The sequence below is a fragment of the Phlebotomus argentipes genome, unplaced genomic scaffold (assembly GCF_947086385.1).
Source record: "Phlebotomus argentipes unplaced genomic scaffold, Phlebotomus argentipes genome assembly contig_15, whole genome shotgun sequence".
Classification (NCBI taxonomy): domain Eukaryota; kingdom Metazoa; phylum Arthropoda; class Insecta; order Diptera; family Psychodidae; genus Phlebotomus; species Phlebotomus argentipes.
The window spans coordinates 15,356,952-15,379,930 of NW_026776181.1; the positions used below are offsets into that span (position 1 = coordinate 15,356,952).

General features: G+C 46.6%; 7 protein-coding genes across 10 annotated transcripts; 3 read left to right on the forward strand and 4 right to left on the reverse strand.

Moving 5' to 3' along the window:
- Positions 1–31: 31 nt before the first annotated feature.
- LOC132261868 (uncharacterized) lies at positions 32–5,425 on the reverse strand. The gene is made up of 7 exons (XM_059760881.1): positions 5,087–5,425; positions 4,005–5,007; positions 1,942–2,974; positions 1,748–1,879; positions 652–827; positions 464–586; positions 32–402 (listed from the first exon to the last, which is right to left on the reverse strand). The coding sequence occupies exons 1-7, from the start codon at positions 5,185–5,187 to the stop codon at positions 295–297; spliced, it is 2,676 nt and encodes an 891-aa protein (XP_059616864.1). The 5' UTR covers positions 5,188–5,425; the 3' UTR covers positions 32–294.
- A 496-nt stretch (positions 5,426–5,921) lies between these two features.
- Positions 5,922–7,549, reverse strand: LOC132261870 (putative defense protein Hdd11). Its single transcript, XM_059760883.1, has 3 exons — positions 7,431–7,549; positions 6,299–6,635; positions 5,922–6,194 (listed from the first exon to the last, which is right to left on the reverse strand). The coding sequence occupies exons 2-3, from the start codon at positions 6,632–6,634 to the stop codon at positions 6,024–6,026; spliced, it is 507 nt and encodes a 168-aa protein (XP_059616866.1). The 5' UTR covers position 6,635; positions 7,431–7,549; the 3' UTR covers positions 5,922–6,023.
- Positions 7,550–8,837: 1,288 nt separating this feature from the next.
- On the reverse strand, positions 8,838–10,490 carry LOC132261587 (transcription elongation factor S-II). The gene is made up of 2 exons (XM_059760465.1): positions 10,302–10,490; positions 8,838–10,002 (listed from the first exon to the last, which is right to left on the reverse strand). The coding sequence occupies exons 1-2, from the start codon at positions 10,368–10,370 to the stop codon at positions 9,187–9,189; spliced, it is 885 nt and encodes a 294-aa protein (XP_059616448.1). The 5' UTR covers positions 10,371–10,490; the 3' UTR covers positions 8,838–9,186.
- Positions 10,491–10,896: 406 nt separating this feature from the next.
- On the forward strand, positions 10,897–17,275 carry LOC132263219 (exportin-1). Of its 4 annotated transcripts, none has more exons than XM_059762879.1 (5): positions 10,897–11,070; positions 12,135–14,270; positions 14,695–15,507; positions 15,628–15,993; positions 16,509–17,275. In XM_059762879.1, exons 2-5 carry the CDS (start codon positions 12,429–12,431, stop codon positions 16,653–16,655), a joined length of 3,168 nt encoding a protein of 1,055 aa, XP_059618862.1. In that variant the 5' UTR covers positions 10,897–11,070; positions 12,135–12,428; the 3' UTR covers positions 16,656–17,275. The 4 variants fall into 4 exon arrangements, with proteins under 4 accessions (XP_059618862.1, XP_059618861.1, XP_059618863.1 ...); XM_059762878.1 differs by having other exon boundaries at positions 10,897–11,066; XM_059762880.1 differs by having other exon boundaries at positions 10,897–11,045.
- Positions 17,276–17,436: 161 nt separating this feature from the next.
- On the forward strand, positions 17,437–19,233 carry LOC132263222 (E3 ubiquitin-protein ligase Mdm2-like). The gene has a single exon (XM_059762881.1). It carries the CDS (start codon positions 18,241–18,243, stop codon positions 19,153–19,155), a length of 915 nt encoding a protein of 304 aa, XP_059618864.1. The 5' UTR covers positions 17,437–18,240; the 3' UTR covers positions 19,156–19,233.
- LOC132263223 (uncharacterized) lies at positions 19,223–20,283 on the forward strand. Its single transcript, XM_059762882.1, has 2 exons — positions 19,223–19,590; positions 19,659–20,283. Exons 1-2 carry the CDS (start codon positions 19,415–19,417, stop codon positions 20,281–20,283), a joined length of 801 nt encoding a protein of 266 aa, XP_059618865.1. The 5' UTR covers positions 19,223–19,414.
- On the reverse strand, positions 20,277–21,292 carry LOC132263224 (NFU1 iron-sulfur cluster scaffold homolog, mitochondrial-like). Its single transcript, XM_059762884.1, has 2 exons — positions 20,694–21,292; positions 20,277–20,631 (listed from the first exon to the last, which is right to left on the reverse strand). The coding sequence occupies exons 1-2, from the start codon at positions 21,148–21,150 to the stop codon at positions 20,312–20,314; spliced, it is 777 nt and encodes a 258-aa protein (XP_059618867.1). The 5' UTR covers positions 21,151–21,292; the 3' UTR covers positions 20,277–20,311.
- Positions 21,293–22,979: the final 1,687 nt, after the last annotated feature.

Here is a 22,979-nt window from a genome sequence, read left to right on the forward strand (position 1 = left end):
GTTTTTCACTTTCATCCTTCCGGAAAACTGCTTTTCTCTCGCAAAAAATTGTAAGAAATTTATTAAATAAAATTTACATAAAATCCTTTGACAACATGTAAGAAATAAGGGGATTGATATCGATTCACAACTCCGTTGAATGCTCGATAATCCTGTGGATTCCTCAAAAAATTCATCTAGCTTTTGTCGGAAAATAAGACATTTTTCCTATTCATTTCTTCACCTTTTCTTTATATAACTTATTAACGCAAAATTGTGTCTTTGAATGTTCCTCTCCTTCTTCTTCCTCTTTCTCTATTCGTTTATAAGTTCTCCATAATATGCAGTCAGTGCAATGAATTTGCGATCCAGGAAATTCTGCTCAATTTCCACGGCTCCTCCAGGGCCAGCGAGAACGGAAAGCTGTGCCAAGAAATCAGGGATTAAAACCTGTTTTTATAGCGGAAAAGCCATAAGAACTCACCTGCTGAGTGTTGGAATTCCTGGGCAGGAACATTGCGATGTTCTCAGTGATTTTCTGGCTCTTGGCAAACAATTCTGTTGCTGATAACGGAATGAGAGACTTCTCGAGATCGTAAGTTTCCTCCTGGCGCAAAGAGAAAACTGAGTCAGTTTGCAGCCAAAGGGTTTAAGGACAAGCTCAAAACTCACCTTGGAATACTCTGGACCTCCCCAAGGAGGACTCAGGAACACCACGTCTGCCTTCAGAGTGTCCGCCAGATTGGTGAAATCTCCCACGATGAACTCAATGCGATCCCGAACGCCATAAACCGTCGCATTGTGCTTCGCCATCTCAATCTTCTTGGGATCAATATCAATCGCAATCACTGCAAAGAAAGGCGCCTCGATTAGTCATCAATTCGCTGGGCTTTAGACACTTTCAGGAAAAACAGTTGGACAATAATTGGTCAAAAAGTGTCCTTTTTCCTCCATAAATCATGAAAAAAAAATCTTCATTTCGGTCGTTGCAACTTTACAAATTTGTCGTATTTCAGTTCGTAAAAGTTACCAATTTGGTGTTGCAACTTTACCATTTTCATAGCTTATATAGGCGACCGCCCGCGGCGCTAGTGTAAAGTTCGAATGAAATGCGAACGAAATAATGATGAAATGCAAAGTTAAGAATTTATTTAATACGAATTTCAGCTGTCGGAAAGTAATTTCTGGCCATTTTCCTTCACGTGAAAGATAAGAAAATGTTCTTCAGTTTAAGAGAAAAGCGCATTTTTCTGTATTTCCCTGGAAATAATCTCAAAGAACTTCCAGGAATGAATTTAACAGGACGAAATAGTGAATCTCCGTGACAAGATATCTTCCTGTCATTGATTGCTAACCAGATTGTCCGGGAAGATGTCTTTCCAGTGTCATTTTAGCACATTCGCATTTTTACACACGTGAGCAATAAATTGAATGAAAACATAGCTTTTTACGCACTTAAAAATGGTAAAAACGCTTTGGCGAATCCATAAAATTCCTCGGAAAAGCTCTAAGGATGTCCGGAAACACATAACATCAATCTGATGCATTGAAATCTTCACAAAAGACCAAAAAAATTCAATTAATCCTTGCTAATCAAACATAAAGACATGAATTTCTGTCCATTTCTTTGATTTTTACGTGAAAAATACGAAGTGAAGTTAATTTCCGGAGATTAGTAAATGTTATGAATCATAAATCTTGCAACACCTTTTTATGAATATTCATACTTTTCTTAAGAGCGGTTAAGGAATTGCTCTATAATTCTCACCTTTCAAGCATGTCATGGCGAATTGAATGGTGTTTCCGCCGACGCCACAGAAGCCGTCCACAATCAGATCGCAGCGACAGCGCTCGGCGATGTGCGCCGCGACTTTCTCCGGCGTCACTGAGAACCAACTCTCTGCAAAGAAGCCAGCAAACTTTAGCAGTGAAGACGGCACGGAAGGGACAATTGACACTCACCTCTGTCCATCTTGACGCCCATGTCGAACTGCGAGAAGAGCGAGAAGCGCTTGAACCAGTACTTGAGCAGCGACTTGTCGTTGATAATCTCCGCCGGCAGTCCGGCGGCAATCTTGCTCTTGCGCTTCTTCTTCTTCTCCTTCTTCGCCGGCGCCTCGGCGTCCGGCTCCATGCGCTGCTCCGGCTCGTCCGGGGACTCCGTGCTCTTCACCGTCGCCGCGGCGGGCATCTGGCGCGGCGGAATGATGGCGGCCGTGTGGGAATCGTCGTCCGAGGACGAGTGCAGCGTCACGGGCGCCTCCGGCGGATGCTGCGTGACGCTGGGCACCTGATTGCCCTCGTCGTCGAAGTAGATGTGCTTCGGACGCATTGTCATCTTCATCTTCAGCGCCCTGTTGTGCAGCCTGATGTGCTTCTTGCGATAAACCACCTCGCCGTTCATGTTGATGTTGCCCGCGCTGTCCGGATTGCTCTGCGTGTCCTCGAAAGCGTAGCCCATGAGACTGAAGGCGGCCTTGATGCGATCCACATTCGACTCCTCCGGATCACTCTCGTGGCTGCGCTTCAGATTCGTGCTGCGCTCATTCGGCGGCTTCTTGCCATCGCCCGCGCCGCCGCCGCGCGCCGCCTTCGCCTTGCCAAACGCCGTCGGCAATCCCATGGCCGCCATGTCACTGGACGAAGCAGCCTCAGCGGCGGCGGCGGCGCCACTCGAGCAGCCCGCTTCCTCGCCTCCCGTCGCCCGGTTGATCTTCAGATTCGCCACCAAGCCCGGCAGATTCTCGTGCTCCTGGCGCTTGCCGCGCTTCCGCTTCCCCATCTTCGGCTGCGCCGCCGCGGCGTCTTCGCCCTGGCGAAAGTGCCGCTTCTCAGCCGACAAACTGCAACTGAGATTCCAACGGTGGGACTTCTCCTCCTCGCCGCGCTTCTCCTCCATGAAGAGATTGTAGTGCTTGGCGTACTGCTCCTGGAAGTGCTTCTGCCACAGGATCTGCCAGTAGCTGTCCACGTCCATCGTCGAGTCGTCAGTGACCTGAAAGAGTGGCAAACGCTGATGAGTGAATAATTGCTCTTTGATCGATTAATAACTGGAATTAAACTTCCATTTAAGACCTCAAATCAATGTTTTGTTCTCTGAATTGCACAATAATTAACTTTCAAAGTGAGTCAATCTTGAAGAAAAATTGTGTTTCTCAGATTGAGTAATTCAATTTTGGATCAATTTCTGTCCTAATCTGAATTTTCTATGGATTTTTTCACTTAATCAGTGTCGATTTTTGCCTCTGATCGACGAGAAGCATGAAAAGAATTTAACCGTTAGAGAAAATTTGTTTCCATTCCTCAAATTTCCTTATATTCCATAATTCAGTCCTAAGATTTCGCTGTCAAAAATCAAATTTCAATTCATTCTTTGAAAAATTATATTCGAAATCGAGATTTTAGAACAAAATCGAGAAGTCGCGGGTTCGATTCTCACGCAGTTGCGTTTTTTTCACAATTTTTTCTTACTTCTCTTTCCTTTTTCGTGTATTTTTCTTCACTTTATCGCTTTTTATTAGCATTTATCCCTCAATTTTTGCCTAAAACCCTCTGCTTTCTTTCTTTTCGCGCTCAAATTCCTCTCTTTCCTGGCTAGAATCACGCTAGGAAGTCATTGCGTGCGCGAATGTACAAAAGTGACATTTTTAGCTCTATTAAAAAGAGTTCTTTTGAGAAGTTTCAAGCTCAAGAAAGGATATTAAAGCGTCAAAAAGAATGTTAGGGAATAAACTTGGAAAAAGAAAAGCAATTTTGTCCCATTTTTCCTAAATTCCCGTCCATTCCTCCATTCCTTGACATTCCTGGTGAAGTGGTTCGTCTATTCTTCTCTTGAGCAACCCTTGAATTAACCTTAAAATCGATTTCAATCGATTATTCTGCTGACTTTGAATTTATTTAGCCTTTTTCCCTACTAAATCAACCTGAAATACTTAAGAATTTAGCTTCTAATTGAATTCCAGCCGCTTTAGTCAACTTTCCGTGCGATATTCGCCTGAATCTTGAGGCAATTTGGGATTCCTCACCTGGGATTTGTCCCCGCGGTCGATGGCCGTGTCGTAGAACTGCGACGAGGACGTCTCGGAGGACACGGCGTCGCTGTCGTCGCCCGGCGAGCTGGCGCCGTCGGATTGCCGCGAGCTCTCGGAGCTGACGCGGCTGCTGCAGAAGTCGTAGCTGGAGATGGTCATCCGCGTGACGTTGGTCATGGAGTCCGTGGTGCCGACGGTCAGCGGGATGCTGGAAGTGACGCTCTCGCAGCGCGGACTGAGCAGGTTGTCCGCCTCCTTGTCCGTGGCCCTGTACGTGTTCCACGTGTCGTCGACGCTCGTGGGCGACAGCGGATTCCAGCCCTCCTCCATCTGGCGCGAGCCGCCCTCCGGCTCGTCCGTGGCCTGCGAGCAGGCTGATATGACGATCTGCGTGCCGGTGACGTTGCCGATCTCCTCCTCGTCCTCCATGCGATCGAAGGCGAACTTGCCCGCCTCGTCCGGGTTGGGCAGCATGATGTCCTTGTACTCGGGATTGATGTAGTCGCTGTACTTCTCAATCCACGACGCCCAGATCAGGCGCTCCCCGTTGGCCGCCCAGAACTTCTCCCACGAGTCGTTCAGCTCCTCCGTGCCGAACACGTCCGGCAGCGAGCTGCGCTCGCTCTGCGCCGCCTCCGGCTCGTGGGGCGTCGTCTTCTGGATGGGGATGGTCTCTGTGGTGCGCGGCGTGGACTTGATGCGCTCGAAGTAGTACTCGGACAGGTCGGCGCCGCTGTCGGACGAGTGCAGGCCCACGTTGGCCGTGGTCAGGACGTGCTCGTGCTCATCCGTGCTGCAGTAGTTGTCCGTGTGGGAGGCGCTGGCGCTGTGATAGCAGGAATTGGCGTCCGCGTCCTGGTCGTCCTGGCTGTTCTTCGTGCTGGACTTGGGCGTGTCCTGGGAGAAGTGCACGTGAGCATTGAGATCCTCATTGAAGACATCGTCGCCCTCGCTGACTTCCTCCTTGTCCAGCGTCGATCCGAATTCCTGGTAATTTCTGCAATTGACAAGACAAACACCGTCAATCAATCACACACGCCAAAGGGCGGAGAAACTCTCCCTTGCGGGACACTCACTTGATGAAGACGCGACTGCAGAGGCAGAAGGTGTAGTTTTCCTTGTCCTTTGCGAGAGGGTGTGAAAGGTAGATTTCCGCAAGGGGCTCCCAGTCACCCATCTTGATGGCCGTGTCTCACTCCCCAACTTTCAGCACGCCCAAAACCACTCGCGCTCGCGCGGGAAATTGCCAGTCGCTGCCTAAATTGCACACCACACTCTTCGGCTACTCACTCGCGGCGATTTTCAGGCATCTTCTGCACTTTTCCCACTTATTTTCACTGAAAATTTAACACCATCTTTCCTCTCCCAACACCACACAATCAATATGACAGATCACGATGAAGTTGGCCGCAATTCTCTCCTCACTTTCGCAATTCCGTTTTCGACATTTTTCGAACATGCAGAGGGAGTTTGAATGCCCAACAGCTGCGACCACGTGCGCATGTTTTCTTAACAGCAGAACATAGCCGAAATGCGGTTGCGATACATGTCCTGAGAATGATAAACTTGCGAGAAGATGAAGTGATTTCGCCACAAGTGTATGAAATATGTGTAAAATTGCTTCCTTTTCAGCTTTTATTCACGAATTTTCTAGGAATTCCCCGTGTTTTGATTTTCCTCTGCGGTCCGAATAAAAATAACACCGGTAGCGACAGCAGTGGCTATTCTATGAACTATTTTCGGAGTGAAAATTAAAATTGTAACGAGTTTTTACCGTGCACCAACGCGTGCATATGAAATTGGTAAATAAAAAGTACACAAAGAATATTTTCTACCGCAGCAGGTGCAAGAAGAAAAGCGAAGAAAGTTAAATAATTAGAGAATTTGCGAAAAGGGATCATAAAACCTCCATTTTTGTTCGTTGTGTTGATAGAAAAGGACACTACACTTTATTTGCGCTAAAATTGTGCTGATTGGTAACAAAACGTGAGTCGGGAGAGCCTCATGGGGTTCTTAGGCGACAGTGAAGACCTCCGAGGGCACGCGCACCCAGAAGACACCCCCATTGAGAGCCACGGTGGAGAGGAAGTTGAACTTCTGTCCCTTCTGGGCGTTCTGCGGGACGGTGTACTTGAAGCTCACCTCCTTCACGCTGTTCTCAATCTTCGTGTGGGTCAGTGCATTCTGGAAGAGAGTGGCGCATTAGCAAACACGCGACCATGGCGAGTGAAAGGCGTTTGGATATTTTGCATCAGCGCGCCAAGGCTGCGCTCTCGGAGGATACTCACGTCTGCACTTCCGCAGTTGAGTCCCTGCAGGGGATGTCCTGGCAGCGGGGCGAAGCTGCCCACGGACTGGGACTTGCCGACGGGGCGCGCCTGCACCAGGAAGCCCTTGATGGTGTCGTTGTCGCTGTTGCCGCGCACAGTCACCGCCACGGACTCTCCGGGCGACACGGTGCGCTTCTTGGGCAGCACATAGCTGTAGGGCGGCGTGGAGGACTGCGGGTCCACGTGGTGCTGCGGCACGAGGTCCTTGCAGGCGTCATTGGGGGCGCCGGCGGAGTTGGCCCAGGCGAGGGGCAGGGCGACGGCCACGAAGAAGATGATGCAACGGAAAGCCATCCTAAGGTGGGCAAACAAGACAGATTGTCTCTCTGGTGAGGAAAAAAATTATGCAAATAGCGATCGAGAGTGATTTTCTGTGTCTCTTTGCTTCTCTCTCTGTCTCTCAGCTGTATAATATCTGTGACTATTGTGCAATTCATGGACTTTTCCCGCGCAAAACTCGTTTTGCCTGTTCCAGTGGCCAAGAGAGAAGATCAATGCGAGCTGAGCGCGGCCCAGATCCCAAATCCCAAGAGGCCACTAATCTCACGAGGCTCGCCTTATTCCCAGAACCATCTCAAGAGCGACCACTTTTTGCCCAGAACACCTGGCAGAACTCCGCTTTTTTGCCGCCTCACGCACATCTTGTCGATCTTGACCACAATTGCCATGATCAATTAGGCATTATTCCCGGACAGTTTTTTTTCTCTCCCTCCAACCCAGGATGATTCAGCTGAAATCACACACAATTGATTTGCCATTCGGACGATCCCAAGGTTTTCCGCTTTTTTCTCCCTGGGCTTCCCACTCTGGGATAACTTTCACTTGCTCTCACCCGAGAAATGCGCCTAATTGTGCTAAAGGAACATATGGGATTCCAACACCGCTTAGGCAATTAAGCGCCGAGTCGAAGGCGGTAATTAAATTCACACAGATGTTTTCACAAAGCCAAAACACTTTCGCAATTTCCGCTGGGAAGGTGAAAGATCACGTCCAGGGACGCGAAATTTGCATTCTCAAGCTGCGCCAAAATCCTCGCGCGCACTTCTCACTCTCGATGCTTGCGCAAGTGGGCGGAAAGGGAGCGACTCACCTGTTGTAGATTGATCCTCTCTGATCGAACTCTCAACGGACAGTGTGGCTGGAGGCGATGCGAGCTCGGCTTTTCTTCTGACCGTCACACTGGGCGACACTGAGAGTGGGGCAGCTCAGCTCCTACATCAAATCGCTATCGGATCGCAAATTCAATGGGAGTGAAATGGTAGGGCGAAGCTCGGATGGGCTCACGCGAGGTGGGATTTCTGGGGAGTGACTTTGAGTGTCTCTAGACGGTTTTAGAGGCCAGTTTTTCAATCCAAAACTGGGAAAAGTCAAAATCGTCCTTTTTTCAGGAGAGCAAATTGAAAATTTAGCAGTAATATTGCTGAGAAATTTGCCAAAATCTCCTTAAATTGCTATTTTCAGAATGTTTCAGTTGATTTTATTGGTATTTTTTGAAATTTCCTACTAAAATATAGCAAAGATAATTGAAAAACTGAGAAAGGAATTTTTTAAAGTTGATTTTTAACAGTTATCGAGTGCATTTTATTCAAAAAGGTTCTAAAAATGACCTTTTCGTATTTTAAATGAATTTTTCATCCAAGTTTTCGAGTGAAAAAATTCAAAAATATGGCAAATAATCATGAAATTTGATTCAAAGTCTAATAATATTTTAGAAAAATCCCAAAAGCTACATTTATTATGTTCATTAAAGTGTTGCTTTATGCATTTGTCTGCAATTTGAAGACGATTAATAGTCAACATTTCAGTTTAACGCCACAAAGCATGAAAAGAATTTCTTACTTTTGCCACAAAAAATACAAATCTCAGAATTTCTTTAGTAGTTGAAATTGTTGAAGAGATAAAGAGTTTTCCAAAAATTACCGAAAAAGATCAAAAGAGTTCATTTTTCATCGATTTTTGATCACTTTTTGCGCATAAACCAAGTGAACACGTTTCTAATAAGACCACAATGAGGAGATAGAAATATTTGCCAATGCGAAAAAAGCTCTCAAAGCTCGCCTTAATCCTCACTTGATGTCACTCCAGCTGAGCTCCAACTTTCTCGAATGATTACACAATGGCTGGGATTGGCGCAGAGAGACAATCGGCCGCCCTAACAGCAATTTGTGGATCTGTGAGATGATCCAGTGTTGTGAGAAAGAGTGGGAAAGAGATCTCTTGCACGGGCGCTTTGTTGTGAAAAAAGCACAGAAGAGGAAATCACTCAATCGCATGTGTCAAGGAGAAATATTTACACAAGTTTATATATGCAATTATTGATCTTTTTTCTCTCTCTGCGCATTTTTTTTTCTGCTTTCGTCACTGTTTGTCGTGCATGTTTGTGCTTTCTTGAGGAGGATCGTCGCCAGTCCTTGGAACCATTTTTCTCTGGTCTCTCCCGCTTTTGTGGGGCGCGATTAGAGGTCGCGCGCGCGCGGTGGAAATGAATAATTGCAAATTGTGGTCACCAAAAATCTTTATTGTGAATTTTCTTCATATTCATATTTCTCTAATCATTTTGAATACATTTTTTTTTTGTCTCAATTCACATGTACATGGTACAAAAACATAATTCTCATTACACATCAATCATGTATGCGCGGGAAAGGGGCGAGCAGAGGAGGAGGAAATCAAAGTGAGAAGTAGAGTGAATTCATCTGTGTCGTGATAACGCATCTCTAGAAGATTTCGGAAAAGAATGTTGCTCCTTGAATATGTGTTGTCTCTCTGATCTAAGAAGAACTGCCACTGGCCAGTCTCGCCCTGCGCGCGGCTGTCGCGGAGAGGGAAATGCTCAGCTGTGAGATTTAGCAGAACTTCCAGCGGTGTCCGCACTCGTTGCAGAGCACAAAAGTAGTCATAGGTTCGTCAGCACTTCGTGTCTGAATCTGATTGTAGGTACAGTTGCGCTTCTTGCACTTGCCGCACTTGAGGAGATCGGTTTTGGTGCCCTGAACAGTGGCCAGCTGGGCGTCATTGATGGCCTCCTTGACGAAGCGCTCGCGCAGCTTCTTCATCTCATCGCTGGCCATCTCCTCGGGCGTCATCTTGGCCAGCTTCACGGCCAGAATGGCACCGCCGAGGAAGTTTGTCCGCAGCGTGGGATTCTTCGGATCCTTCAAATTGGCCACGCGCGATCGTATACGATTCTTGTATCGCATGTCTGTGTTCTTGAACTCACTGTAGATCGCATCCTCCAGCTCCTCAGCCAGCTCGTCCGCCGTGGAGCTCACCTCGGGATCATTGTCGGTCTTGAGGGCATTGGCCAGCATCTCGCGACACTTGAGGCGGATGGCGTCAGTCATAGAGTTGCTGGAGGCGGGAAAACTCGTCTGCATCCGTCCGCGATCCTTCTCCTTGTCATCGCGCTTGCTCTCCTTCTTGCTGGCGGACTTGCTGGCGCTCTTGGAGGAGCTGCCCGATGACTCCTTGCTCTGCGGCGTCACGGCGAGGAAGCGCTTCCAGTTCTTTATCAGTGTCTTGGACAGACTGATCACCTCGTCGTCCTTGCTGCTCTTCCGCAACTCATTCACTGTCATGCCTATCCGCGTCTTGGTCAGGATGTCCAAGTCTATGTTGAGAGTCTGGAGTGTCTTCAGCAGATCCAGTGCCTGTTCCTGTCCCTAAAAATCCGCGCCACACACAAATCTCCCATTAGTCAATATTTTGCTCTTCTCTCCTCTTCCGGAAACATTCTCATTGAGGTTAGGTGTGAGTTTGGTGCTCGCATTCGCGAGTGGGCAGACTTTGGACTGCTCCACGTATCCCAGAAACTTATCTCGCGTGAGGATAGATACCGGAGGGCATTCGAGATGTGGCAGCCCGTGCCGAATGGCGGGCAAACTGCCGTGTGGAATTGTGGCTGGGAAAAGCCGGGATGAGGAGAGATGTCAGTTGTGTGTGAGAAATGCAAAATACTCACCGTGCCATCGGGTGATATCATTTTACTCAATTTCTTCTGGATCTTCAGCACTTCATCTTCCACACTCATGTTGATTTCCACCGCCTGGTCGCCTCTTTCACCGTGAAATCAACAGAAATTTGTGCAGTAATTGATGCGACGCTCCCGTGAGAATCGAGTTTCTTCGAAAGAAAACCGGCGGCGCTCACATCGCGTGTCAATGACATTTTATGGCGCGCAATTTGATTGCCACACAAAAAAGCCTTTTTGCGCACACTTGCTGCAATATTTTGAGATTACTTAGAGAATTTCTGCTTAAATTCACGAGAATAGCCATAGTAAATTTATTTTGCGATACTAAAGTGTTATTGACTTCTCCAGAACCGCGAATTTAAATTCTCTCCTTCACTGTGACTTCAGAACCCAATGAATTTCTTCTACAACAATGTCAGGCTGCTTCTGACTGCAAAAACACCCCAGTCTTGCTCTTGCATACAATTTTTCCCGACTAAATTGCAGTGCAAAGTTCTCAGAAGCACGTTAAAAGTGTCAGTCTTGAAATGCAAAAATATCCCTCCGCCATGTTGGTGGGAAATTTCCGTGGTGCGCCACTCGTGGGCAACTTCAGTGCGATAAAAGTCTTTTGTCAGTGGTGTGAATGATTTGTGGCTGCGATTGAAAAAGTAAAAATTTACCCATTTATTCTGGTAAAAACGCGAAAAGCACACTTGCAATCCAGAGATTGACAACTCGTGCGTGCGTGTGGTGTGTAGGTGGCACGAAATTGTGGGTAAATAGGATGGTGTAGCGCATGCAAAGTTGGGTGATTGTCAATTCGGGTGGTCTGCGATTTTCTCTGCACTTTTCCGCAATATTTCGCCTGTTTTCCCACCATTTCGGCACCTCTTTGCCTTCAATGGGGCCCCATGGGTGCGCCGCACGCGATTGCCGGTGGATTTTGGCGGGGAATTGGGTGGAAAATGTATTTGCGTCCTTTAAATTTTCCTCCAATGCAAAATAGGTTAGATTAGATCGAATTGCACCTTCGTTGTGTGGAGTGGAAAGAAGAGGACAAGAAAGTCAGACGTCACATGGCTCTGTCTCTGTCGCACTCATGGGCAGGTGTATCTCAAGAGTGCTTCCGTCTCGCTCGCGCAGTCTGCAGCCGCCTGCGATGTGTGAGTTCACGCACGAAATTCGATGTTGTGTGTGATCCGCATCGCGACTACCTTCTGGCCTCCACTTCTGGGCCTCGAGAACGCGCGAGACGCGAGATATTCCTATTCTGGAAGGAAGTTTCCTCCATTTCACGCTAATTCGATGTACAATACACTCCTCTAGAGCCTCTAAATATATCTCTCAAATGTACGCGCAACTCTTCTCGTGGCGTTGCTGGGAAAAGTACTGCGGGAAATTGACCAAATTTGTCGTCAATGCGACCACTCTTCACTTCGCACGCTCTCTTCAGGCGCTCCCGGAAGGGGCATTTTGTGCAGAGACGGTGATAAATAATTCGCGATGTTATGAAATATCAGCCTAACCTCAAAGGCACGCACGCACTCAAAGGGATTTTGCTGTCCGGAAGGCAGGAAAACGTCTCCGGGAGCCAAAAGGAGTTAAGCAGAAAATCGGGCGAGATGTTGTAGAAAGTCTTCAATTGACACTGAACTTCATGATGATGATGATTTATTAAGAGATGCGTCATTGGACGTTGTGACGCAAGTAATGCTGTGTAAATATTGATATGGGGGAAAAAATGCACCACAATTCTTCGTCTAAAATTGGGCCGTTGTCCTTCAGGATGTAATTATGGGGAATTTGTCACTAATTCTCGTCTCTCTCTCTTCTTTGCAGATTTGTGAATGTTGTGAGTGAGAAGAGCGCTGGAGAGCAGAATCTTGGCTGTTTGAAAGAACGGCGCGTTGATGACATCTTTACGTGTTGATGTTCTCCTAGAGTAAGGAAGTCCTGGATTGTGAATGTGCAGGTGAAGCCAAAGGGCAGCGCGGACAGAGTGGCAGGAAGAGCAGTGAAGGGTTCCACGAGAAGACTTGAGAGAGAGAGAGAGAGAGAGAGAGTGTGTGAAAGAGAGAGAATTAGAGCGTGTGCAGAATCTGTGTGTGAATTTGGCGAGATAAGAAGCGCACCATGGCGACTCTGAGCTTCGAGGAGGCGCGCAAATTGCTGGACTTCAATGAGAAGCTGGACATTGGCCTGCTGGATAACATCGTGGAGAGTCTTTATGCCAGTCAGGGTGAACAGTTGCGGATGGCACAGGATGTCCTCACCACGCTCAAGGAGCATCCGGACGCGTGGACGCGTGTGGATACAATTCTGGAGTATTCGCAGAATCAGCAGACCAAGTATTATGCACTGCAGATACTCGAGGAGGTCATCAAGACGCGATGGAAGATTCTGCCGCGGAATCAGTGTGAGGGCATTAAGAAGTACGTTGTGGGATTGATCATAAAGACATCCTCGGATTCGGCCGTGATGGAGGCGAATAAGGTGTACTTGAACAAGCTCAATATCATCCTCGTGCAGATCCTGAAGCGTGAGTGGCCTAAGAATTGGGAGTCCTTCATTGGTGACATTGTCGGTGCGTCGAAGACGAATGAGAGTTTGTGTCAGAACAACATGCAGATCCTCAAATTGCTCAGCGAGGAAGTGTTTGACTTCAGTTCGGGTCAAATTACACAGACAAAAGCGAAGCATCTGAAGGACACAATGTGTTCTGAGTTCTCGCAGATCTTTCAGCTGTGCTCCTTCGTGCTCGAGGGCTCACTGAATGCACCACTAATTGCTGCCACACTGGAGACGCTGCTGCGCTTCCTCAATTGGATACCGTATGGATATATCTTCGAGACGAAACTGGTGTCGACGCTGATCAACAAATTCCTGTCTGTGCCAATGTTTCGGAATGTCACGCTCAAGTGTCTGTCGGAGATTGCCGGACTCACGGTCAACAACTACCGCCACATCTATGTGGAGATGTTTGAGCAGACGGTGGAGCAATTTAGCGCCATCATCAATCCAATCACCAATATGAATCACATTTACTACAATGGTTCGGATGCGGAGCAGAACTTCATTCAGAATCTCGCCATGTTTCTGTGCACGTTCCTCAAGGAGCACGGTCAGTTGGTGGAGAACAACACGGCGTCGTTCAACAAGGCGCTGCACTATCTGCTGCTGATCTCTGAGGTGGAGGATGTGGAGATCTTCAAGATCTGCCTGGAGTACTGGAACAGCTTGGCGGCGGCGCTGTACAAGGAGATTCCCTATCAGGCGCCCTTCCGCATCACGACACCGTCACGCCGGAATATCTATGCTGACACGCTGTCGAAGGTGCGCTGCATCATGATCTACCGCATGGCGAAGCCGGAGGAGGTGCTGGTGGTGGAGAATGAGAATGGCGAGGTGGTGCGTGAGTTCATGAAGGACACCAATGCGATCAATCTGTACAAGAGCATGCGTGAGACGCTGGTGTATCTCACGCACTTGGACTATGTGGACACGGAGACGATCATGATCTCACGACTGATGGAGCAGGTGAATGGCACGGAGTTCTCGTGGAAAAATCTCAACACACTCTGTTGGGCCATCGGCTCGATTTCGGGCGCTTTCCATGAGGAGGACGAGAAGCGCTTTCTCGTGACGGTGATTAAGGAGCTGTTGGGATTGTGTGAGCAGAAGAAGGGGAAGGACAACAAGGCGATTATTGCGTCAAACATTATGTATGTTGTTGGGCAGTATCCCAGATTTCTGCGGGCACACTGGAAATTCCTCAAGACAGTGGTGAATAAGTTGTTTGAATTCATGCACGAGACTCACGATGGCGTGCAGGACATGGCATGTGACACATTCATCAAGATCGCCCTCAAGTGTCGGCGTCACTTTGTCACGATGCAGACCAACGAAGCGTGTACATTTATCGACGAGATTCTCGGATCCATGAGCACCATCATGTGCGATCTGCAATCGCAACAGGTGAGTTTTTCCCTTTTCTCAATGCCTCAAAATGTCTTTTCACGCGATGGGAGAGATTTTCTAGGGATTTTCACCTTCAATTCAAGTCAATTAATGTCTTCTTGAATAGCATTTCGTGATAGAATGACTTCTTGGTGAACTTCTTGCATTGCAAAGAGGCAAAAGATTTCTTTTCATTAAAGAATTCCCTCTGAATCCTCTTCTAGATCAGGCTTGAAGTTGATAATTTGGCTTGGGCAATAGATTTTACTTCCTTAATCATGGATTAATCATGGATTTATAGTAGAATTATCAACTTTAGGGAGTTTTTCATTCATTCTCTGTCTTATAGTCTTCAATAGATTGACTAAAGAGGGGCAAAAACACCCAAGATTCGTACGCAAAAGTTCAAAATGGTTGCTTTAACATGGTGTTTTCCTTGCAGGTGCACACGTTCTACGAGGCTGTGGGCTACATGATCTCCGCGCAGGCGGATTGCGTGGCCCAGGAGGCGCTGATTGAGAAGTACATGATGCTGCCGAATCAGGTGTGGGACGAGATAATATCGCAGGCGTCGAAGAATGTGGACTATCTGAAGGATATGTCGGCGGTGAAGCAGCTGGGGAGTATCTTGAAGACAAATGTGCGCGCGTGCAAGGCACTTGGCCATGCGTACGTGACACAGTTGGGTCGCATCTATCTGGATATGCTGAATGTGTACAAAATAATGTCGGAGAACATAAGTCAGGCGATTCAGCTGAATGGTGTGAATGTGACAAATCAGCCATTGATCAAGGAGATGAATGTGGTGACGAAGGAGACGCTCACGCTCATCTCAGAGTGGATCACGAAGTCGGGCGATCCGCAGTTGGTGATGGACAACTTCATACCGCCACTGCTGGAGGCTGTTCTTGTGGATTACCAGCGCACCAAAGTGCCAATGGCCAGGGAGGCCAAAGTGTTGAGTACAATGGCGTCAATTGTGAATAAGCTGCAGGGCAGGATAACGCAGCATGTGCCGAAGATTCTGGATTCGGTGTTTGAGTGCACGCTGGATATGATCAAGGACAATCTCGAGGACTTCCCGCAGCATCGCACCAACTTCTATGAGTTGCTATTTGCCGTCAATGCGCACTGCTTTGATGCATTCTTGAATATTCCACCTGCCCAATTTCGTCTTGTGTTCGACTCAATTGTCTGGGCATTTAAGCACACGATGAGAAATGTGGCGGAGAATGGATTGAATATTCTCTATCAGGTAATTTATGCATAAAACATTCTATATATTTGCTTTCCTAATTCACTCTGTGTGTCAAAATGTCACGCAATTCATCAAGAAGTGTGACAAAATCACTAATCTTTATTCTTTGCTTTGCAGATGCTGACAAACTTGGCGGCTCATCCGCAGGCGGCGCAGAGCTTCTATCAGACATACTTCACGGACATCCTCACGCAGATCTTCGCCGTGGTCACGGACACGTCGCACACGGCGAATCTGCTGATGCACGCCCAGATTCTGGCGTACATGTTCACGCTGGTGGAGACGGACCAGATCACGGTCAATCTGGGCCCCATTCCCAGCAATACTCTCTACGTGCAGGAGTACGTGGCGTCGCTGCTCAAGAGTGCATTTACCCACTTGACCGACAACCAGATCAAGGTCTTTGTCACGGGCCTCTTCAACTTGAACCAAGATGTTGCGGCATTTAAGGAGCATTTGAGGGATTTCCTAGTTCAAATACGGGTGAGTGTCAAATCTTCCTTCATTTTTTTTTATCAGATTTTGGGCAATTTTGCATATTTTTCTCATCAAAATTTAAGAATCTTGAGAATTTTTAGTGCTTTGATGTGAAATCTTCACGATATCTCACTGAAGTAGTTGATAACCTTTCAACATACTTCTGTTACTTTCTTTATGCTTAACATCTCTGTGTATTTGAAGATGGTTTGAGTTATTATAGTAACTTCTCTTGATTCTCAACACTTTTTTCTGTTTTCCCTGAAGAGCTAAAGTCACTAAAATTATCCTTTATCGCTGGCGCGATAAGTGATTCTCAATGAATTTCATTTCTTGTTGTTATTCTTCGTGAAAAATTGTGTTCTAATTCCCAAGTTGATTAGCAGTTGATGCTAAATTGAGACTGAATTGGTGCGAATTGAAGTTAAATTTTGCTGTCGCGCATGTTTTTCTTCTTCTTCTGATCCTAATTGACAATAATAATAATTGTGATCTTTCTGACTGTGGTGGTGTCTTTTCAGGAGGTGACTGGAGAGGATGATTCGGACTTGTTCTTGGAGGAGCGCGAGAATGCGCTTCGGCTGGCGCAAGAGGAGAAGAGACGTGTTCAAATGTCGGTGCCTGGCTTGCTGAATCCACACGAAATGCAAGATATGCAAGACATTTAATGATAATATGTAAAACACCACTGAGAATTATGTAGATGTGTGCGCGCGCGATAAGGGAAGGATGATGAGAGTGTGAGAGAGAGAGAGAGAGAGAGAAATGTACTTGGAAGATTTTCATTACAATTTAATTTACACACATTAATTATTACTTCATCGAATGGTAAAAAGATATTGTTTTTTTTTCTTTTTTAAATATTGTGGGCGGCGAGAAAAGAAGAGTTTTGTGGTTGGGCGCAAAACCAATTTGACAAATAACAGAGAAGATTGATGGAAACGAAAATTTAGATGTGGAAATAAAGAGAGAGAAACACAAAACACAACCAACAAACTATAAGAAAATAAAAACAATGATTTGATAAGATTTAGACACAAATTTTACATTATCTAAGGCAGATTTGAACTTGAAATTTCAACTTCATTATTATATAAAAGTGTAAAAAGGAATCGCATTGAAGCTAAAAAAAAATGTAAGAAGAGATTTAGTAGATTGAAGACATTGAGAGAATTTTACATACATAGGAAAATATTTCATACAGCATAAAAGGAGGAGGAGAAGAAGAAGAAAAAAATCCATTTGAATGTGTGTGGTGTGAAAAAAACAAACAAACTTTAAGTAAAAAGAAAGAAAATGAAGAAGGATAATTATATATATATGAAAATTTAGAGATGATAGCGCGTAAATCCGATTGAAGAGAATAAAATCATGTTTTCTGTTATTCGAAAGATGATGATGAGCGAGTTGCAAACATTATACTTTGGTTTATATATTTCATTTATAAGTGGAACAATGATTACGAGTGAAACGATTTTGAATGGCGACTTAATGAATTTTTTTTGTGTTTGAGTATACAATTTAATGATGATGAAAAAAAAACATAACTATTAATATATTGATCAAATGTAGAAATGGAAAAAAAGGAGAAGAGATCACACACACTTTTGAGATATGAGATGAAGGGATAATAAGTGTCATTTGTAATGCGAGAGATATTTTTTCTTCCTAAACTTCCCTTTTTTTTATTAGTTTTCCTTTCCCTGCAATTTATTTCCTTGTTCACTTAAAAGGACTCTCAAAAATCATATTGGCTAAGAAGCTTAACAGCAGATTTATTATTTTTCCCCTCTAGAGAGAGTGTCCTTGTTTTCTTTGATTGTAAAGGAAAAGAAAAAGCTATTATATTGACTATTTTGATAAATTTTAATATTTAATAGTAGATCTATGCATTATTGTCATTTAGAGATCAAACTTTCCTTCCTTCCGATGATTGAGATTTCCTTGGGCTGGGAGAGTTTGTCATGAAAAATTCATAGGTTTATTTGCTGAAGAATAGATGCTCTATTTTTTATTTGACACTCTGAAAACACTTCATTTCGACAGGAGGTTATAAATGAGATGAATTTGATAATAAAAGCAGATTTCTGTATGATTTTTGTATAATCAACAACACACAGAGAATGAAATTATTTTCCCCTTTTTCGGAACGCGCGAAGTCGAAAATCAACTCCGAATGGTTTGGGTCTCTGCTGGTGACGTCAAGCGAAAAGCAAGATCGAACAAGATTCTCAGACGGCGGCCATTGTGGAGATGATTCCTAGTTTTACGCGTGCGGAAATGTGTGTCGCGAGACAGGAATCGTTGGAGTGTGAGGTGAAGCTGACGCCACGGGACGATGAGGGCTTCTCCGAGGGTGTCCTGACGCCCAAGTTCTACGTAACACTGGCCGAAGAGAGTCCGCAGGAGAGCGTGAAGTCTGACGACGACGCATCCTACGATAGCTTCAATGAACGTGAAACGGATTTGTGCAAGGACACCACCGACACGGAATCTCCCGATGATAATGAGTTGCTTCCGGTGCTGCAGTTCGAAGTGGCCACGGATAGCAGTTCCGAGAACAAACTCTATTCCGATGACTCCTCCACTGGAACTGATATAATACTTACCGCCATGAACTTGATGCATAGGAAGATAAGCTTGTCCCGGAGTGAGTCTTCCCTCTCCAAGGGCACTGAGGCGTCCTATGAGAACCCCAAAGATCGTAAGACTAATCGGATCTTTTTCCGGGAGTGTGTCAAGTGCAAAAGCAAGCAGAAGAATCCGCTGTATCGCTACTGTGAGAATTGCTATCGCACTCGGAAGGAATACTTTCCAGCGCGCCCCAAACGTCGCAAAAAGCGCACGAAGTCAGTTGACATCCCGGATGATGTGCGTAAGAAGGTGAGATATGAGAGTAAGCCTGAGGAGTCTGATGGCCAAACGATACTGCCGGAGAGTCAAGAGACAACGATCTGCAAGGATCCGATGCGTGTCAAGAACAGTAATCCGCTTGATGAGCCGTGCATAATCTGCCTGAAGGAGCCGAAGAACGGTGTCTTCGTGCACAGCAGCTGTCTTCATCTGTGCTGCTGCTACAAGTGCGCCAAGAAGACGTGGAACATGAACAAGAAATGCCCAATTTGCAATTCTAAGGTCAGGAACGTCCTCAGGCTGTTCATTCACTAGCGTCAGCATCAGTTAATTGAACTAAGACAACATTGAAACATATAATGATTGAAATAAATTGCCATAATCTTCATCCTATCTATGCTTTTGCCGTGGCACTTGAGAGGACGAGCAACTCTGATTTTACGTTACTTTCTCGGGCATTTCGAATTTGTATCTCATCCACCCGCCACGGCGGCGCTGTTGGCATGACAGTCCGGACGCTTGCAAGGTGACGCGCGATTCGCCCCCCGTGAAAATTCTTGCGAGGAGCACTTTCATGGCATCCGACAAATATTCAAGAGACGACCTAGACGATCTGGGCGCGCAGGATGAAGGCAAAGGCAGAGGTCGCGCCAGCCGCTTCAGTCGCTCGCAGACGTTCGACTTCATCCGGGAGTATCGGCGGCACGAGTGTCTGTGGAATGTCGGCATCACGGAGTACAATGATAAGGCGTGAGTGCACAAGAATAAGTCATGTTCATTCCTCGCAATCCGACCGTTAATTAATGTATCTGTTGCAGACTCCGCAGCATGGCGCTAAGGCAGATGGCCAAGGAGTTCCGGCTGCCACTGGAGGCCGTGAAGAAGAAGATTCACGCTCTGCGCTCCACGTACTTGCAGATGCGCGACCGCGTGAGTAACGTGGAGAACCAGGAGCCTACGCTGTCGTGGTACTACGAGATGGAGTTCCTGGATCCCGTGATCACGCCACGGAAGCCCATGGAGTTGAAGAGGATTCGCGCGCGCGGCCCGCGGAAGCGCTCGCGCGAGGAACTCGAGGCATCGCCAGAGGAGGACGAGCAGCCCGAGATGGTGCTGAAGATGGAGGATCTGGCGTACGACGAGAACGCCGTGTCGGAGCAGGAGGAGGTGTACATTGAGTATATCGAGCAGGGCCGCGAGGAGAGCTGTGAGCACGAGGCGGAGCCAGACACAGTTTACACCATCCCAGAGACTTCGGAGTCTCCCACGGTAGCGACTGTGGCGTCAACTGCCTCGTCGCAGGACGAATTCGACGTGTTCGGCCAGAGCGTGGCGGCGCAGCTGAAGACAATGCCACTGAAGCACGCGATTCCGCTCATGGGAAGCATCCAGGCGCTCATCTCAGAGTCCCGCATCAAGTCAATAACATCAACGCATAAATAGCCAAATCTCTATTGCCAACCACACAGTCTCAGTCCTTCTCCTTGACCTTCAGATGCTTCTCCAGGGAGTCAAACACCTTCTCCGCCACCTCGTCCGAGGGCTCCGTCACCTGCTCCACCGCCACGACCTCCGGGATGTAGAACTGCAACATGTTCTGCACGCCGTTCTTCAGTGTCACGATGGAGCTGGGACAGGAGGAGCACGAGCCCTGCATCTTCAGCTGCACCACGCCATCCTTGTAGCCCATGAATATGATGTCTCCGCCGTCCTCCTGCACCGTCGGGCGGATTCGTGTGTCCAGCAGCTCCTTTATCATCATCACAGTCTCGTCGTCATCCTCGTTGATCTCTGCAAGACGCCACACAATCAATCTCTCCTCTGTCCAGACTCCGCCCGGACGTTCTACTCACGTGTCTCGCTGTTGGGCTTCGCGCCCGTGAGGATGGGCAGGCCGCTGGCGAAGAAGTCCATTATCACAGCAAACAGCTCGGCCTTCAGGATGCCCCACTCAGCGTCCTCGGCCTTGGAGATGGTGATGAAGTCTCCGCCAAAGAACACCGACTTCACGCCCTCCACGCGGAATAACAGCTTCGCCAGCGGACTCCCAGTGGCGCTGCCCATCGTAGGGAAGTCCATGGTGTTGCCGGTGCCCAGAACATCACGTCCCGGGAGGAATTTCAGGCTGTCCGGATTTGGAGTCTCTTGCGTCTGAATAAACATCCCCCGAATCGCTGCGAAGTGTACTTTTTCGCGACTGGCGAGGAGGCGCCGGGGATTCTGCCATCTGGTCACGGTGGAGAAGTATCGCGGGGCACTCCTGGCGCCCACGGAGAGCAGCTTCAGGCCCTGCACGAGATTCCTTTGCATTTTCCGTCGTAACGATTTACTCACCACTGAGGTGAAATTCTCATAATCACCACTTTGCCGCCGGCTGCCGCGCTGATGGAAGTTTTCTTCAGCGGAAAACTTGTATTTTCTGTAAAAATATGGTTGTAATTACTGAGGAGCAGATTGAAGAACATTCTTTTTCTTAAAAATAACGACACGGAAAAGCAATTCCTTCTAAAATCTAGGCGAGTTGCTTAGAATTATTGAAAGACTGTTTTGCATACGGTTTGCGTGTTTTCAAAATTCTCATGTCGTAGAATTTTATCCACATAGAATTCTTGAAAGATTTACTATGTTTATAAAGTAGAATTGGTAAAATTGCATTTTGAAGCTCAAAATAACATTTTGCGCATTTCGTTCTCCAAAATCAAAGGCATAGGTTTTCGTATCCCAGTCACTTGGGGTCGCTGTTGTCATAGAAAGCGCGCGTTTACACTGAAAAAAAAATCAACTGCTTTATTCAATGTTATTCTCTTTCAATCCCCCATAAAACTTTTTATTTATTTACCTTCACAACAATAGGAAATGCTGTGTTAGAGAAACATTCCCGAGAAAAGCGGGGCGTTTTGTGGGTTTTTCTGTTGAGTGACAGAGAAGCAATGAGGGATGAATCGAGATTAGCATAAAATGGGGATAAATATGTCGTAAAAATGCAAAATGAGGGAGTTTTTCTGTTCACTGCACTTGGGGTGGGGGTTGGTAACCGTCAGGGGAAGCTTTGATTATGTTACAACTGCTTAGTAGGCGAAAATGCGTGAGAAAGAGAGAAAAGCATTTTCGTTTGTTGAAACATTTCTTATTTTCAGTTAACACTTTGGTTGAGAAGAATAGACGCAGTTGCAAATACAGCTAATAGGAAAGAGTGGGAAATTATCGGTGAAAATTTCTCTTCATTTTTGAAGCTTTTTCAATTAATGGAAGATTTTCAACCTCTTGAGAAATTATGATGAAAACGCATTAGAATGAATATTTCGATGGGGTTTCTATCCTTTTGCGTTGAGCTGTTTTTATTACGCTGTCGCTTGCGTATGCATGAAGAATGAATGAGAAAAGGACAAACAGAATGCTTCTGAGAATGTTTTGGGCGAGGGGAAATATGTCATAAAATCCTCCTCTCTCTCTCTTTCTCACGTCCCACCCGCGGTGCGGGCGAAAGCGGGATGGCGAACGAGTGGCGATGGCCAAAAAAGCATTGATACACACCAGCGCAAACAAAACGCACGTCACATTATTATTATTATTATTGCTTCTTTGAGAAATAATATGACTTTTTCCATTCTCCATCCCATTTTCGCCCATTGACACTCGCTGGCGCGTGTGTGTGTGCGCGCTGCTATTTGCAATGGTAACGTCGCCTTCTCAATCGACCTCTTGTGTGGTTATTCTGCCCCGCTAAATATACAAAAAGGCGAGGAAAAAAGTATTTTGTCTCCTCTTTCAGTCAATCCACATCGTTGGAGTTTGACACTCCCTCAGGTGGCGTCCGAGTGCTGATCCGGGGACCTTTCTGGTGGTAATTCATGTGAAAATAGCATATTTTGCGGGTAAAAGTCCATCTTTTTCGGGAAGGTGTCTCTCTTCGCGTCTGCTGGGAAAATCGGTCAGTAGTGTGTGTGGCACAGGGTGGGACGCTTGAATTGCATTGGCAGTCCAATCGGCGGCTGCTGTGGCTGAAGCTTCGCTTCTGTTTTGAACCTACAGCTCGCCGGGAGAGCCTATAATTTGCCAATCAAGGCTGTGACAGGGACTGTCGATGGAAGTAACGGTGTCAGCTCAATCGCACCACTCTGTTCCTCAGGCGGAATCCC

Excerpts from the sequence above, each read along its gene's own strand:
- LOC132261868 (XM_059760881.1), bottom strand. The coding sequence starts at position 5,187 with ATGGGTGACTGGGAGCCCCTTGCGGAAATCTACCTTTCACACCCTCTC. Across the intron at positions 2,975-4,004 it reads ACCGCGGGGACAAATCCCAG|GTCACTGACGACTCGACGAT; the intron begins GTGAGGAATCCC and ends CCACTCTTTCAG. Across the intron at positions 403-463 it reads GGAATTCCAACACTCAGCAG|CTTTCCGTTCTCGCTGGCCC; the intron begins GTGAGTTCTTAT and ends TTCTTGGCACAG.
- LOC132263223 (XM_059762882.1), top strand. The coding sequence starts at position 19,415 with ATGGCATCCGACAAATATTCAAGAGACGACCTAGACGATCTGGGCGCG. Across the intron at positions 19,591-19,658 it reads ACGGAGTACAATGATAAGGC|ACTCCGCAGCATGGCGCTAA; the intron begins GTGAGTGCACAA and ends TATCTGTTGCAG.
- LOC132263222 (XM_059762881.1), top strand. The coding sequence starts at position 18,241 with ATGATTCCTAGTTTTACGCGTGCGGAAATGTGTGTCGCGAGACAGGAA.
- LOC132263219 (XM_059762879.1), top strand. The coding sequence starts at position 12,429 with ATGGCGACTCTGAGCTTCGAGGAGGCGCGCAAATTGCTGGACTTCAAT. Across the intron at positions 15,508-15,627 it reads GATTGAATATTCTCTATCAG|ATGCTGACAAACTTGGCGGC; the intron begins GTAATTTATGCA and ends TTTGCTTTGCAG. Across the intron at positions 15,994-16,508 it reads ATTTCCTAGTTCAAATACGG|GAGGTGACTGGAGAGGATGA; the intron begins GTGAGTGTCAAA and ends GTGTCTTTTCAG.
- LOC132263224 (XM_059762884.1), bottom strand. The coding sequence starts at position 21,150 with ATGCAAAGGAATCTCGTGCAGGGCCTGAAGCTGCTCTCCGTGGGCGCC. Across the intron at positions 20,632-20,693 it reads GAAGCCCAACAGCGAGACAC|AGATCAACGAGGATGACGAC; the intron begins GTGAGTAGAACG and ends GGCGTCTTGCAG.
- LOC132261587 (XM_059760465.1), bottom strand. The coding sequence starts at position 10,370 with ATGAGTGTGGAAGATGAAGTGCTGAAGATCCAGAAGAAATTGAGTAAA. Across the intron at positions 10,003-10,301 it reads TGATATCACCCGATGGCACG|GGACAGGAACAGGCACTGGA; the intron begins GTGAGTATTTTG and ends GCGGATTTTTAG.
- LOC132261870 (XM_059760883.1), bottom strand. The coding sequence starts at position 6,634 with ATGGCTTTCCGTTGCATCATCTTCTTCGTGGCCGTCGCCCTGCCCCTC. Across the intron at positions 6,195-6,298 it reads TCAACTGCGGAAGTGCAGAC|AATGCACTGACCCACACGAA; the intron begins GTGAGTATCCTC and ends ACTCTCTTCCAG.